The following is a 16277-nucleotide window of genomic DNA, read 5'->3' as shown; positions in this document are numbered from 1 at the left end:
GCTTGAGTACATGATGTCCTGAGAACATGACAGAGACCTTCTCGAAAAAAAAAAAAAAAAAAAAAAAAAGGATGTCTTCTAAAGATTTTAAAATGTAACATGCCCTTCCCTGACCTGTGGTCATCTGGGGTGTGGAGCGTGGTGCAGACCTGAGCTGGAAGGACCATCTCCATGTTTTGGAGCCTTTCCATCCCCCATCCTAGTGAGCATGGTGTGAGGGCTCAGTAATGTCAGTGTGTGAGTGACTGTTGTTTCCTACTCCAGGTTGTCTACGGTCTGCAGGACTGGTGGCTTCAAGACTGGTGAGTGATTCCTGGTCTGACCCAAAGTGCTGTGAAATCTACACAAAGCCTCACTTTCCCACAGAGTCGGTGGGGGAGGGGTGGGGATTGTTCAGCCTCCTCTTCTGACCCTCACATTGTTTTTCTCTGAAGAAAAAGTAAAGTTCTTGCTGGTGGCATGTGACCTTCCCATGGTCCTTCCCCATGTCTGACCCTCAGCAGCTTCCTTACAGACAGTTTTGAGAACTGAAAGTCATGTTTCAAAATGAATCTTTATAAGCTAAAAGGACACAGGGCCCGGTGAGTTGGGAACCATATTCCAGCATAAAATACATCTCATAAATTGAAGGTAATTATTTTTGTTATTTATCTAAATTCTGTCTATAACATAGTATTTTCCTCCCTATTTCATAGGGCAAATGAAGAGAGTAGTCTGTATGCCATAGCACATGGAAAAGGAAAAGTACTTGTGGTGCCTAATCCTGCCTGGTACCTTACAGTTTACTCAGGTGAGAGTCTGAGGTACTTACAATGAGCCTGTATGAGCAACTAGGGCTCCCAGGAGTAATTCAATAATTTCTTAAAAGATTAAGAGTCTGAGTCACATTTACTCTATGAATTAATGAGAATAATTGTTTGAGAAAATGAACTTCTTTGGTGGTCCAGTGTTAAGAATCCATCTGCCAATGCAGGGGACCCGGGTTTAATCTTGATCTGGGAAGATTTCACATGCTGTGGAACAACTAAGCCCGTGCACCATAACTACTGAACCTGCTGTCTAGAGCCTGCATACAGCAACTGCTAAAGACCACGAACCTGAGAGCCCATGCTCTGCAACAAGAGAAGCCACTGCAATGAGAAGCCCACACACCAAAACTAGAGATTAGTCCTTGCTCGCTGAAACTATAGAAAACCTGTGCACAGCAATGAAGACTCAGAGCAGCCAAAAGTAAATAAAGTATAAAAAAACATCTGCTAGGAGAAAGAGGGTGAATGAAGACTCTTAATTTGCTCTGGAAATTTTGGAAGCTAAATCAGGATTGCACATTTAGAAAATCAGCCACAGGAAATATGTGGTTTGTCCATTCTAATAGGTTCCTTTAATAAAAAAACAAATGCCAAGGTTTATCAGAAAAAATTGGAACAATCTGAAACATAAGGTGGGGATTTGACTCTAATCCCATCCATAAATATGATATATATATATATATATATGATATATATGATCATATATATATGATATGATATATGATGTATGAATGGGCAAGAGGATTAGAGTCAAATCCCCACCTTATATTTCAGATTGTTCCAATTTTGTCTGATAAACCCTGGCATTTGTTTATTTTATTTTATTTTTTTATGTAGTAATATTTTTTACTTTGTATGGCAAAACCACTAAAATATTTTAAATTAATTAGCCTCCAATTAAAATAAATAAATAAATTAAAAAAACCTTGGCATTTGTTGAACTTGGATGAAATCCTTTGGCAGCAATGGTGCACTCAAGTAAATACCCTCTCAGGCTTTCCTTGAGAAAAAACTAGTACTAGTGATAAAGAACCTGCCTGCTAATACAAAAGACATGAGACCTGGGTCAGTTCTTGGGTTGGGAAGATCCCCTGGAGGAGGACATGGCAACTCACTCCGCTACTCTTGTTTGGAAAATCCCATGGACAGAGGAGCCTGGTAGGCTTCAGTTCATGGGATCTCAAAGTCGGGCATGACTGAAGTGACTTAGCACACAGGCACAGCACAGGTGTGCAGAGTTCCTTTTGCCACAATGCTCATCACTTGAGCCTAACTAATTAACTAAGCAGGGAAAAGTTCAGTGCCTGAGAATTAGGATTCCTTCTGTTTCTTACCTTGAGATCACAGTGTTATCATTTCCCCAATTGTGTGATTAATTTGACATCTGACTTGCCAGTCGAATATTAACATAGCTCTCTGCTTTCACTGGAGTGCTTAGAATGTATGTAGCATTACATACTTTTTTAAAATTTAACTTTTTCTTTCTCTCTTTATTTTTCCATTTATTTTTATTAGTTGGAGGCTAATTACTTTATAATATTCTAGTGGTTTTTGCCATACATTGCCACGGATCAGCCATGGATTTACATGTATTCAATGTAATACACCACATTAACAAATTGAAAGATAAAAACCATATGATTATCTCAATAGATGCAGAAAAAGTCTTTGACAAAATTCAACATCCATTTATGACTAAAACTCTCCAGAAAGCAGGAATAGAAGGAACATACCTCAACATAATAAAAGCTATATATGACAAACCCACAGCAAGCATTACCCTCAGTGGTGAAAAATTGAAAGCATTTCCCCTAAAATTAGGAACAAGACAATGGTGCCCACTCTCACCACCTCTATTCAACATAGTTTTGGAAGTTTTGGCCACAGCAATCAGAGCAGAAAAAGAAGTAAAAGGAATCCAGATAGGAAAAGAAGAAGTGAAACTCTCGCTGTTTGCAGATGACATGATCCTCTACATAGAAAACCCTAAAGACTCTACCAGAAAATTACTAGAGCTAATCAATGAATATAGTAAAGTTGCAGGATATAAAATTAACACACAGAAATCCCTTGCATTCCTATACACTAACAATGAGAAAACAGAGAAATTAAGGAAACAATACCATTCACCATTGCAACAAAAAGAATGAAATACTTAGGAATATATCTACCTAAAGAAACAAAAGACCTATACATAGAAAACTATAAAACACTGATGAAAGAAATCAAAGAGGACACAAACAGATGGAGAAATACACTGTGTTCATGGATTGGAAGAATCAATATTGTCAAAATCAGTATACTATCCAAAGCAATCTATAGATTCAATGCAATCCCTATCAGGCTACCAATGGTATTTTTCATAGAACTAGAACAAATAATTTCACAATTTGTATGGAAATACAAAAAACTTCGAATAGCCAAAGTAATCTTGAGAAAGAAGAGTGGAACTGGAGGAATCAACCTGCCTGACTTCAGACTATACTACAAAGCCACAGTCATCAAGACAGTATGGTACTGGCACAAAGACAGAAATATAGATCAATGGAACAGAATAGAAAGCCCAGAGATAAATCCATGAACCTATGGACACCTTATCTTTGACAAAGGAGGCAAGAATATACAATGGAAAATAGACAACCTCTTTAACAAGTGGTGCTGGGAAAACTGGTCAACCACTTGTAAAAGAATGAAACTAGAACACTTTCTAACAGCATTACATACTTTTAAAAGGAAATCCTTATCTAAAATATTAAATATTCCCATGGGAATTAAGCTTTGTAAGCTTAAGTAAGCTTTCTGCAAAGATAGTTATTTTTGTAAGAATTCACTAATTTAAATTTGGTGTTTATTGCATTGATCTAAGAAACCAAAATCTGTTACCTGTTTACCTTCTGAATTAGTGGACTATGGGGGCTTTAAGGAAGAAGGAAAGAATTCTATGATACATTCATATAGTTTGGTGAGCTAAGGCAAATGCCTATTGATGGAACTAGGAATTTGAGTAGCTTCCAGAGCTAAAATAACAGTGATGTGTCAGCTGAAGTAGAAAAAAAATACTTGATAGGGTTTTTATTTCAGAAATTATCTCCATTCTATTTGACATTGTGAGTTCATGAGATATGAAGAGGGATATTTTAATTTTTATATGCATAGCAGGTACTCATTTATGTCATTAATAAAATATTAATTTAAATTTATTTTCAATTACGAATGCTTTGTGTTTCTATAAAACAGTAAGAAATGAGTTGCTCATTTAGATTATCTCAAGTTAAAATATAATTTGTATTTTCTTGCAATTCAATTATTTAAAAGATTGTCCACTTTCAACTTAACATGATATTTCATACTCTTTAAATCTGTTTCGGCCTGGAAGTAGCTACTTTACATGGAAGTGAATTTCCATGTAAATTTACTATTTACAAGGAAATGGTAAATCATCGCTCTTGTTCCCTATTAGTTCATGTTGTTATCAAAGAATACCTCAGTTTTAGATTATGGGACATATTTGTAAATAGTAAGATTTGAAAATAGAACAGAAGATCAACTACTTTTTATAATATTTTTTCTTCTGAGCTTTTATTAGAACTTGTAACTGAGTTAGGAAACTCTAAAATGAAACTAGAGTTTACACCTGATTTTTTTCCCATGTGGTTTCTATTTAATAAAAGGAACAGTGATTTTTATATTCTTCTTTAGAAATTTATCTTGTAGATACAATAAACTTTTATAGAGTCTATTATACACACACACATATACACACATTCTATATCCTATATATGAATTTGTATATAAATTATAGAATAAAAAGGGCTTCCCTGGGGGCTTAGACAGTAAAGAATCTGCCTGCAGTGTGATAGACCTGCGTTCGATCGGAAAGATCCCTTGGAGAAGGGAATGGTTACCCACCTCAGTATTCTTGCCTGGAGAATTCCATGGACAGACTACAGCCCATGTGGTTGCAAAGTCAGACACAACTGAGTGACTAACACACAGATAGAGTAAAAAGTATAGTATCTTTTTTTTTTTCATTTATTTTTATTAGTTGGAGGCTAATTACTTTACAACATTGTAGTGGTTTTTGCCATACATTGACATGAATCAGCCATTGATTTACATGTGTTCCCCATCCTTTACCCCCCTCCCACCTCACTCCCTATCCCATCCCTCTGGGTCATCCCAGTGTACCAGCCCTGAGCACTTGTCTCATGCATCCAACCTGGGCTGGCGATCTGTTTCACACTTGATAATATATATATTTCAATGCTATTCTCTCAGATCATCCTACACTCGCCTTCTCCCATAGAGCCCCAAATTCTGTTCTATACATCTGTGTCTCTTTTTCTGTCTTGCATATAGGATTATCATTACCATCTTTCTGAATTCCATATATATGCGTTAGTATACTGTATTGGTGTTTATCTTTCTGGCTTACTTCACTCTGTATAATGGGCTACAGTTTCATCCATCTCACTAGAACTGGTTCAAATGTATTCTTTTTAGTGGCTGAGTAACATTCCATTTTGTATATGTACCACAGCTTTCGAATCCATTCATCTGCTGATGGGCATCTGGGTTGCTTCCATGTCCTGGCTATTATAAACAGTGCTGTGATGAACATTGGGGTACATGTGTCTCTTTCAGATCTGGTTTCCTTGGTGTGTATGCCCGGAGTGAGATTGCTGGGTCATATGGCAGCTCTATTTCCAGTTTTTTAAGAAATCTCCACACTGTTCTCCATAGCGGCTGTATTAGTTTACATTCCCACCAACAGCGTAAGAGGGTTCCCTTTTCTCCACACCCTCTCCAGCATTTATTGCTTGTAGACTTTCGGATAGCAGCCATCCTGACTGGCGTGCAATGGTACCTCACTGTGGTTTTGATTTGCATTTCTCTGATAATGAGTGATGTTGAGCATCTTTTCATGTGTTTGCTAGCCATCTGTATGTCATCTTTGGAGAAATGTCTGTTTCTTTTTAAACTGCCTGTCACGCTTTAGCATCGTTGAAGGAGAGGCAGAGATCTTGTGCTGAGTGATGTTTCTTTATTTCAGTTCTACCTGTAGGTACCATCCTTTTGGGCATCACAAGATCTCTGTTGATATTCTACATCCTTGTTAACTCTTCACAAACTTTGCACAACAAAATGTTGGATTCTATTTTGAGAGCTCCAGTATTGTTCTTCCATAGAAATCCAATAGGTAAGTCAGACATCAAGTTTCTTAAGAAATATGTCTTGTTAACATGCTTATGCCTGATTACATTTGGTATTTGAAAGTGGAGGAGATGCTTGGAAGAAAATCATGGTGCATATTGATTCATTTTCTATAAAACGCTCTACTGATATTTTTCTTATACCAGACAAAATCTGAATATAGAAGCATATAAACTTTTAGTTTATGTGTGTGTGTAAAAATAAAAGCACATTCATTGTGCAACAATGATTTAGGAATCCATTTGTTGTGTGGCACATGAAACACCCTACATTCAATGCTGACGTGTCTCATTGTTGTTGACTAGTTGCTAAATTGTTGGTTGTGTTATATAGCATTGAACCAGGTTGTCTTCTAAGAAGAAACTTCTTGCAGTGAATCACTACAAGAGACAGGCTGTGTGTTTTCTTTCCTTCATTTCCCGTCAATTTGTGGGATCATGGAACTCTGGCATGTGCCCATACATTGAGGTTTACCTAAAATAGTAGTGAAAACTTAATTAAAATTCCAAATTGGTGAAATGTAAACATCCTCTTCAATGAAATTAATGGTATAGCTTACAGTGGGCTTTTGGTGACATGTAAGAGGTTTTGTGGTATGTAGCAGGTATACCTTCAGTAGTAAGTTTTTTGATATGAGTTTCCCTGGAGATTTCCCAGTGGTTGCTTGTTCTACTTGGAGATCTTTGACCTGTGTTAATTCTAAATGTAGCCTCCTAACCTGGGTTTCTATGAAGAGTTAGTTCATCAGTGTACATGCCCCTCAGTTCAATTGGTTGGACTTTTGTTTAGGCCCAGGGTGGGTTTAAGGCAGGGAGGTGGGCTGGAGGGAAGACAGAAGTAGCCTTGGTCTGGTCATCAACTAGCTGTGTGACCAAGGCCTATGCAGGTGAATCCTATTGGGGAGGCAAATCTCAAGGCAGGATATTGCCTGTCTTGGTTTAAAAGTGTGAACTGTGAAGCCAGTTGTATGGGTTCAGTCCTGATGCTAATTACTGACAGTAATAGCTGGCTGTAATTATATTAATACTTATGTGCTAGTTAACTTACTTTTTCTGTGTCTCAGTTTTATCTCTAAAATGGGGATGCTATTCACACACTTACGGATATTTCAATATTATGAGCATTAAGCAGGTTAATACAGTCACAGGACTTGGCACAGGGTCATTGCCAAATGAACCTTAGTGACGATGACTACGTGTTATCTGAGCACTTCCACTCCCGTGAAATGGGAATAACCACTGCCCCTTTGAGGATTAAATGAGACTATCTGGGGCAGCATCCTGTGTAGATTTATTCAGCACACGCTGTTTGATCCAGGCACTAGGTGGAGCACAGGATGATAAATTGCAGAGGCCCACCCAGATCTCATCTTTTTACGAAGACATGGAGAGAACGTGATTGGAGGCATCTATGTTATTATAGCTGTGAAGGAGACAGTGGTTGTTAGCTCCTGGAAACAAAAACGGTATTTAAAAGCACAGTAATTATACATGAAGAAAAGACAAGGTTAATTTAAAGGTTCTTGACACAGAAGGTGTTACTTATCCCCACTGGGTGCCAACCTTCAGTGGGTCCTTTGCCTGGAGTCACAAATGCCACTTATGAATCTGGGTTCTTGATCACACAACAGAAACTTTATTCATTGATTGAGGAATAGAGAAGGTAGAACTCATGCTCTCAAAGCACCTCCACGAGGGGAGGGAGAGTAACAACTTTAGGGGTAGGAGGCAGGTACATCACTGGGACTCTAGGAAAGGGGTAGAGATTTCCACAACAGCCAGAGTAGCTGGGGCATGTGCAGTCTTCTATGCTCCTTTGCACCTGGCCAGAACTGTGCCTGGCAGAGTACAAATCCCTTGTTGGGCAGAGATCTTAGCATGGTAATGAAGAAAGGTCACTTTCAGACACCTCCAGTCTCCTCTGTGCAGGCACATTCCTGTAGTCAGGTTAAGGGGAGTAATAGCCTGTTAAGGGGAGTTGACCATTTTATCTCTCTCAAAGCACACCTGCAAAACATCTCTGTCAAATACCAGGAGCTTTTGATACAAACACAGAGGTAAATCAAGGCACCAGCAGGAGCAGCATCACCTGGGAATTGTTAGAAATCCATAATCTCAGACCTCCCCTAGTATTTTTGAGAACATACACCTTAAAAATACCCCTTGGAGATTCATGTACAGATTAAAGTTTGAAAAGCATTGTTCTTATTAGTCTTGGGCTATTTATGATCGAACTTCACTCAGATCTGCAGAAACCTTCTACCAGCCGTAGTTTCAATCCCATGTTTACAAGTTGAAGAAGATTAGTGTTGGTGGATCCTATGGTGATCAGAATTAATCTTTCCAACTGTGTCACCTGATTGACATGTAGTAAGGCAGTCATAGAGTGGGTTCCAGGTCTTATAGTCTCTCTTCAGTAAGAGCAACTCTTAAAGTAATTCATTTTTTAAGATTTGCTTTATGTTTCTGTGTAGGAATCCATCTGCAAAAAAGTTTTCCCATCTTAAACACAAAGTTGGAAAGACTTTTATGATTTATGGTGTTTATTAGTAAATGCCATTTGAGCACTAACACCTGGTGTTTTGGGCTTCCTTTGTGGCTCAGCTGGTTAAGAATCCACCTGCAATGTGGGAGACCTGGGTTTGATCCCTGGGTTGGAAAGATCCCCTGGAGAAGGGAAAGGCTACCTACTCCAGTATTCTGGCCTGGAGAATTTAATGGACTGTATAGTCCGTGGGGTCACAAAGAGTCGGACACAACTGAGCAATTTTCACTCACTTTTCACTTTCACTTGGTATTTTGTATTTTGTTATACATTGTGTGTGAATTGTGGTCCATGTTTACAAAAGGTATATAATCTAGATGTGAATTCAAGTAATATACTTGGAAAGTAGGTAAACCACTAACTAGATTATACTATGATGTATTGTGAGACTATACCCAGTCTCCAGGAAGAATCTGGAAGCACCCAAAACAGTCTCTCATCAAGCAAAGTGTCAGAAAAATCATGCCTTCAGAATTACTTATGTCCTGAGAGCGTGTCAAATCTTATTTTAGGTTCCTTGGTTGCAGTGTCTCCTCAGTCTTTATCCCTAAAAGTAAAAATGGAGGTTGGAGATAATCTCTAAGCAATAGCAAAATGTATTAGCTGAAAGCACAGTATCATAAAGATACTTTAAAAAATGGTAGTTGGATAGGGATTTGGAGTGCTTCTAAGATAATCAAAAGAAACCCTAAAGGACATTGCTATGTTCAAAGCAATTAAATCATTGATGCTTAAGATATTAGATCTGGGTGGTCATGAAAAGTTGTTTTTATACTCTTTATCTTTTAAGATGATCCTGTTATATAGCACAGGGAACTATATTCAGTTTTCTGTAATAAACCATAATGGAAACTGAATTAAAAAATGACTAAAGTTTCTCATTCACATGAAAAAGGTTCTGCCAAAATGATTAAAGTAAGTTTTGTGATTTAAGGTGTACTTAGTAATCTGAAATTTTAACTTTATAGAAATCTATTAGATCCCAAACGAATTTTAGAAAGCAAGTCTCTTGTACCTGTGGTGACCGTTTTAGTCCAGGCTTTGGGGTCGCTAGGGGCATAATCTATACAGGTTAGTTCAGAGGAGGAGAGCTTGATGGAAAGGAAATGGGCATCTTGTGGAGCTGGAGCGATGCTGACTTTCCTATAACTGGAGCTGGGAGCCGGGGTCCTCCTGTGAGCTGGGGCCATTGTCTCAGGATGCGTGCATGTTCCCAAGCCCCTTTGCCTCTCACCTTTGCTGGGTGTAGTTGGTCTGCTCTGCTTTTCTGCTTCTCTCCTGGCCTCGTAGATTTTAGGAGGGGAGATCAGAATGACCTGGTGACTAGTCATGGGTTAGGTCCCCCTGGGCACTTTTGGTCACTTAGACGTGGCCAGGTCTGTGAAGGGTTCCTGAGAGGGCAGCACAGTTATTCCAAGTCTTTCCACTAAAGCTAAAGGAATTCAAGTGAGTCATAGATTCTTGGGAGCTACCTTTTCCATCAAGAGTCTCAGGGTGGAGAAAAGGGCTAAGGCTGAGATCTGGACTGATGTGGTGGGGACTGAGGACCTTCTTGGTAGGTGAATAGAAGAGAGAGGAGGGACTCCCATCAGAATACGGATATGGGATCAAGAGTGACAGAAAGGAAGTAAGGTATGTTCCTCTCTTCTGTCTCTTCTTTCCTCACTATTCCTAAAAACATAATGTATATGATTTGACAAAGAAGGTGGTGAGATTATTTTGAATGACCAATTAAGACCTGTTGGAAATTATGTGATATCAAGAGAAGTCAAAAGTGAATAGAAAGTTTTCATGCTGGGTATTTGAGCAGAGGTCTAAGGCAGAGTCTGAGAAGTTGGGTGTAGATAGCTGTGAATCAACTTCAAACGTTTCTGTTCAGTTTAGATGTGTTGAGCTTAAGATGTTCTGTAGGCAGCCAAGTGCCCAAAGAAGGGGTCACGGATGGAGATAAGACTTAGGATGCATAAGCAAACAGGAAATCATTGTAATAAAAGTAAGTGAAGTTTAAGATGGGATGGGGAATACATGTAACTCCGTGGCTGATTCATGTCAATGTATGACAAAACCCACTGAAATGTTGTGAAGTAATTAGCCTCCAACTAATAAAAATAAATGACAAAAAAAAAGTAAGTGAAGTTTAGAAAGAGAACTAGAAAAATAATAATTGGTCACTGGCACTATCCTTAGAAAAAATAAGAGGCAGCAAAGGACATTGCAGTAAATTGGGTGAAAAGTGGGGTTTCCATGCCTACTCTCTCTGTTGGGTGGAGATCCCAGGATGGCTTGACAGTAGCACCCACCCAATGATGAAATACATTGCATCACTGTAAGCAAGGTTGGACCATGTCTCCTCCATCACCTGAAGCAGGGTCTAAAGGATTTGAACATTCTCTTTGTGCAGAATCCTTTCTTCAAATGTCCAGATGGATGTAAGGGGCTCTGTTTGGAAGGGGCTGGGCAGTAAGGGAGATGGATGGGGGATCTGGAGCTGGGTGAATTCAGCCTTCACTTCCTCTTATCCCTCATTCTCCAAGGCATTTCTGTCAAGTCTGATGCTTCACGGCAAAAAGTTTGGAAATTACTGGCCTAGTGACCTTTCATGTCCCTTCAAGTTCTAAAATCCTGAAAGGATAATAACACTTTGCAAATGTGTGCTACTTCATAATTTAGAAGATGCTTGCATAAGATGATCTCTCTTATTCTCATGTTGTTTTATCCTGGGCATGTTATCATCTCCCTTTTAGAGATAAGGGATTTGTCTCTCAGTGAAAGTTGGGTGAGTTACCCAAGGCCTCTTGCTGCTGAGGGCCAGAGAAGGACTGGTACTTGGTGGTTTTTCCACTGATGGTTTCCTAATTCTATCCTTCTGTCTCATGACATTCATTGAGCAGCTCCCATATTGATGACCTATTCTAATAACAAAGATGAAGAAACTGTGGAGCTGCTAGGCTTCTATACCTCCTGCTCCTGTCCTTAGGCTAGTATAACCTGACTTAGTTTGTGTCAGATGATGCAGGAAGTTGAGGCTGGCCCACCTCCCTTAATGACTCCTCCATGCACACAGGGGTCCTTTTCAGCCTGGCTACTATCTTCAGGCTCCACCAAACACCCTCCATTGGACCAATTTTTCCCCACCCCCTTGTGTGGTACTTAAAAGGTTTATTTTCTTTGCCCCTTTGGAGGGACTCTGCCATTTTTTTTCAATAGGCTGCTTGGATGTAGATCCCACTTCTTACCAGGACAGAGGGTCTTTTTATAGTCCTTCCCACCCCTCCACATTCTACTGGACTCAGAGCCTAGCCTTGACCCAGCTGTCTGACTCTCTGCAGGTATGTCAAACCAGCAGCCTATTCTTATCAAAAGAATTAGGTCCTAGAACCATTTGTGAAGCTAGCCATGGGCACATGTACAGAATTTCAAAAGATTGAAGAGTTCACAAAACATATCTGTTCTTACTTACCCTCAAGGTCAGGTATGGCATGGCCTGAAGTGGGGTCTTTTTTGCTGGTGCCTAAGACTACTTCTGTGGTCAAGAATGGTGCTCCAAAAGACACACATTACATAGTGGATGAACCTCAAAAACATGCTAAACAAAAAAAACTATACCCAGAGACCACATATTGTATGATCCCATTTGTATATTGTGTCCTGAAGAGGGAAATTTATAGAGAAAGTAGGTTAGTGGTTGTCTGAGGCTGAGATGGGGGCATAAATATGTGTTAAAATATTGCTTAACACATTAAAAAAATGTGTTAAAATGTGTTCCCTCACCCCTTTCACCCCCTTCTTTCCCTTCCCCCTCTTTACCCAGTCTTTCTCTTGTTCTCCCCTCTCTGCTTTAGCTTTTTACACAAGTAATACACTGATATTTGGTGCTGATTGCATCACTCAGTAAAGTTACTAAAATTCATTGTACACTTGAAATGGGTGAATTTTATGAGATATAAAATATACCTCAATAAAAATATACTTTCACATTTTATGATATATAACTACACCTATCATTTTTTGTTTTGTTTGTTTTTTTAAAAGGCCCAGATTAGGGAACATGGGAACTTCTAAGTTTTAAATTATAGTTTGGTTATAAGTCAGTGAGGCATCCTAGGTGTGGGTTACATGTCAGAAATCTAGAGGTGACTGACTTCAGCTTAGATTGTAAGCTCAGTTTTTAAAATATGATCACTTAATAGATTTGTTTTTGTTTTTTTTTTTGCATTTATTTTTATTAGTTGGAGGCTAATTACTTTACAGTATTGTGGTGGGTTTTGCTATACATTGACATGAGTCAGCCATGGATTTACATGTGTTCCCCATCCTGAACCCCCCTCCCACCTCCCTCCCATCCCATCCCTCTGGGTCATTCCAGTGCACCAGCCCTGAGCACTTGTCTCATGCATCCAACCTGGGCTGGCGATCTGTTTCACACTTGATAATATACATGTTTCAATGCTATTCTCTCAGAAAATCCTACCCTCGCCTTCTCCCATAGAGTCCAAAATTCTGTTCTATACATCTGTGTCTCTTTTTCTGTCTTGCATATAGGGTTATCGTTACCATCTTTCTAAATTCCATATATATGCATTAGTATACTGTATTGGTGTTTATCTTTCTGGCTTACTTCACTCTGTATAATGGGCTCCAGTTTCATCCATCTCATTAGAACTGATTCAAATGTATTCTTTTTAATGGCTGAGTAATATTCCATTTTGTATACATACCATAGCTTTCGCATCCATTCATCTGCTGATGGGCATACAGGCTTCTTCCATGTCCTGTCTATTATAAACAGAGCTGCGATGAAAGAGGCACGTGTATCCCAATGTTCATCACAGCTCTGCTTATAATAGATTTGTTTTTTGAGAAGTAGTTCAGTGTGATCTTTCATGATATTCTGTGTTGTGGACAAGATAGAAAATTGTGAATCAGAGCAGTTAGGAGAAGCCTGATTGGTTCTGGGATACCATGGACTTCAAGAGTGGGGTGCATCCCTCCCGTCTCCTCCCTACGTTCCCCTCTCCATCCCTCCTTCCCTCATTCCTTCTCCCTTTCACCCCCTTCTCCCCCTTCCCCTTCTTTTCCCAGTCTTTCTCTTGCTTTCCCCTCCCTACTTTACCTTTTATACAAGTAATACACAGTTAGTGTAGAAAGGTAAGATTATACAGAAAAAAAAAACCTTGTACACAATACATTATAGACTTGTTTCAGGCTTGTTTGGGTTGTTTTCTACTTTTGACCTGACAAATATACCACATTCAACTCATTGATGCACTTATTGATCCTGAGGACACATTTCCAGAGGTGAAATTTCTGGGTCAGAAGGGCTGTGGCTGTTAGAGTTGTTTGCACATATTGCTCAGTTGTTTCCCCAAATCTACCTGTGCAATGCAGATGGGAGCCATGTGGAGTTTCATTATATACCTGTCCCAAATGTGATCTGGCCTCCAGAATTTACCATCATTGTTGGCTTTATGGTTGACTATATCATGTGCAGGATGGGAGAGGTGGTGATACCAGTTTACCCTGATGCCTGTGGTGTTGATCTTATTGGACACAAGGTGGCATTAGATGAGACTGGCCATCGGGGTCTGGTCAAGAAGCAGCAGCCAACATAGGATACCGTGCCTGATGAGGGATCACTGAGGCACCAAGGAGTAGTTGCTGGAAAGGATATGATTTACTTTCTTCAAGGAGTTGAAAAGCTGTCATATCAAGAGAAAGTAGATTCACTTTGTGTGGATATGTGGGCTGAATAAGTAGCAGGGGGTGGATGTTCCAGGAAAGCAGGATTTGGTTTAATGTGAGAAAGCCCTGTCTAACAGAACAGCCTGAAATGGACTGGGTTCCCCCTGTTCATGTGAGTTCTCCCTTTTTCTACATCCTTGGAGATCCTCCAGCAGGGGTCATGTGTCACTGGCTGAAGAGTCATGGTATGTGTGTGAAGAGAATTCATCATCAGAATTTCACTTGGAGACTTCTGAGAAAATTTTAATAATATTAATAAGGGCGTGAACTTTAAATCACAGATCTGATTATCCCAGAGGAAGTATTCTGCAAACACAAGGCATTCTCTTAATGTTTCTTAGTGCAAAGAAGTAACTGCTGAACTTTCTGATCTCACATTTTCTGTAGTCAGTTCATTGATGAACAAGATTTTAGTTTTTTGATAATCTTTGACATTATGTTCAGCTTTTGTAGTCACTGTGTTGGGAGATGGTTTTTTCACTGTTTTTGTTTTCCTTGTATTTTACACTATTTGTCAACCTTGGGTCTCTCAGACCTTAAGACTCACACATCTGGTGAAAGTTGTAAAGGGGTGGTTGTGATATGTTGTTCATCTCTGAGTAGTCTTTTCAACCTAAAAAAATTCCAATTTTGATTTCAACACTTTCTAAGTCAAATCATACTTGCAGTGTTTCTGAATCCTATGTTAAAAAGTTGTACTTTTCCATCAAAGAAATTACAAGCATTTAAACTATGCCTTTAACATTTTCTGACATATATTTTCCTTATTTCAATATTGTTACTTTGAGAAGTTAAAAAAATGACTGGGGTATGTGTTGCCACAAAGATCTGTAAGAAAATTGGAAAAATTGCCCATCTGTTTTTAACGTTCCTAAAGCAGAACCCTACCTCTTGACCCACAAAATGTGGTCTAGAAAATAGCAGAAAGGGCATCACCTGGCAGCTTGGAGGAAATACAGACTCTCTGGCTCCCCCAGAACTCCTGAATCAGAATCTGCATTTTTACTAAGTGGACCCTCCTATAGTGACTGGTAGATTTCTCCAGGTGATGTAGTGCTGCGAAACTGGGGGTCAAAGTTATCACCTCACCTTGGTGGTTGAGCACTTATTAAAGCCCCTGGCATCATGACTGGGTTCCTTCACTTGCATGAGCCCTTTTAATCCTGAAAACCATCCTCTAAAGCAGTCATTCTTAGAGGCTCAGAAAAGTTGTCAGCCAGTATGCCTAAGATATCACTAAAAGACAGTTTCTGGTGTCTGTTTTTCCTAAGCCTGAGACAAGCAAGTTGAGGCCCAGCCTATGATGGCCTGACCAAGGGTGGAAGCCTACAGCAGCTCCAGCTCCTGGCATGGGTACACCATGTACTTCTGGTGAGCCAGGTGACTTGTAGAGGACAGCAGAGATGTCTCACCCCAGCAGCAGAAACTCAGCCCTCAGCTTCTTTTCATTCATGGTCCATTTGTGGCTTGACCTGAAGGACTTGGGAGGAAGTCACCTGTGACCGAGGTCAGGAACAGCAGGTAGAGGTCCCATGTCTCACCTGCAGGCTGGCCTGAAGCCTCAATTACAAATGAAGTTCAGGGGCCTAGATAACATACTTCTCGAGAGTTGCTACACTGAAATAGGCTATGCATTTGTGTATGTGTGTGTTGCTTCTATTTCCTTAAATTTAATCATTAAGTAGACCAGTGTGGACTGGGAAAAAAAAAAGCACAACCTGAGCTTTGAGAGTTATGTTTTATTCAGTGGACAGAACTGAGGACTTAAGCCTGGGACACAGCATCTCAGAGAACTCTGAGAGGCTTCCCCAAAGAGGCAAGGTGGGGAAGCAAGATATATAGTAGTTTTTGCAACAAAGACCAGGTAGTTGGAACATCAAAAGATTAGTGTTAATAAAAGAAGAGATGATCTCTCAAGCTTAGCACTTTTTCTATGTATGAGAAAATGCAAGAGTGTGGGCTCACGGA

The 16277-nt window shown here is 39.5% G+C and overlaps 1 protein-coding gene across 1 annotated transcript in view; it reads left to right on the top strand.

The window, feature by feature from the left end:
- The window catches only part of LOC133049371 (ATP-binding cassette sub-family C member 4-like), a 157169-nt gene that overhangs the window by 84976 nt on the left and 55916 nt on the right, over positions 1 to 16277 (top strand). Inside the window, exons 19-21 of the mRNA XM_061133344.1 lie at positions 265 to 302; positions 696 to 790; positions 5863 to 6009. Of these exons, the coding sequence (XP_060989327.1) occupies positions 265 to 302; positions 696 to 790; positions 5863 to 6009 (280 nt within the window). The remainder of the gene's footprint in view (positions 1 to 264; positions 303 to 695; positions 791 to 5862; positions 6010 to 16277) is intronic.

This window comes from Dama dama, chromosome 30 (genome assembly GCF_033118175.1).
Source record: "Dama dama isolate Ldn47 chromosome 30, ASM3311817v1, whole genome shotgun sequence".
In the NCBI taxonomy this organism is placed as follows: Eukaryota; Metazoa; Chordata; class Mammalia; order Artiodactyla; family Cervidae; genus Dama; species Dama dama.
Note: the sequence above shows the minus strand (reverse complement) of the source record. Positions and strands in the feature narration are given on the sequence as shown.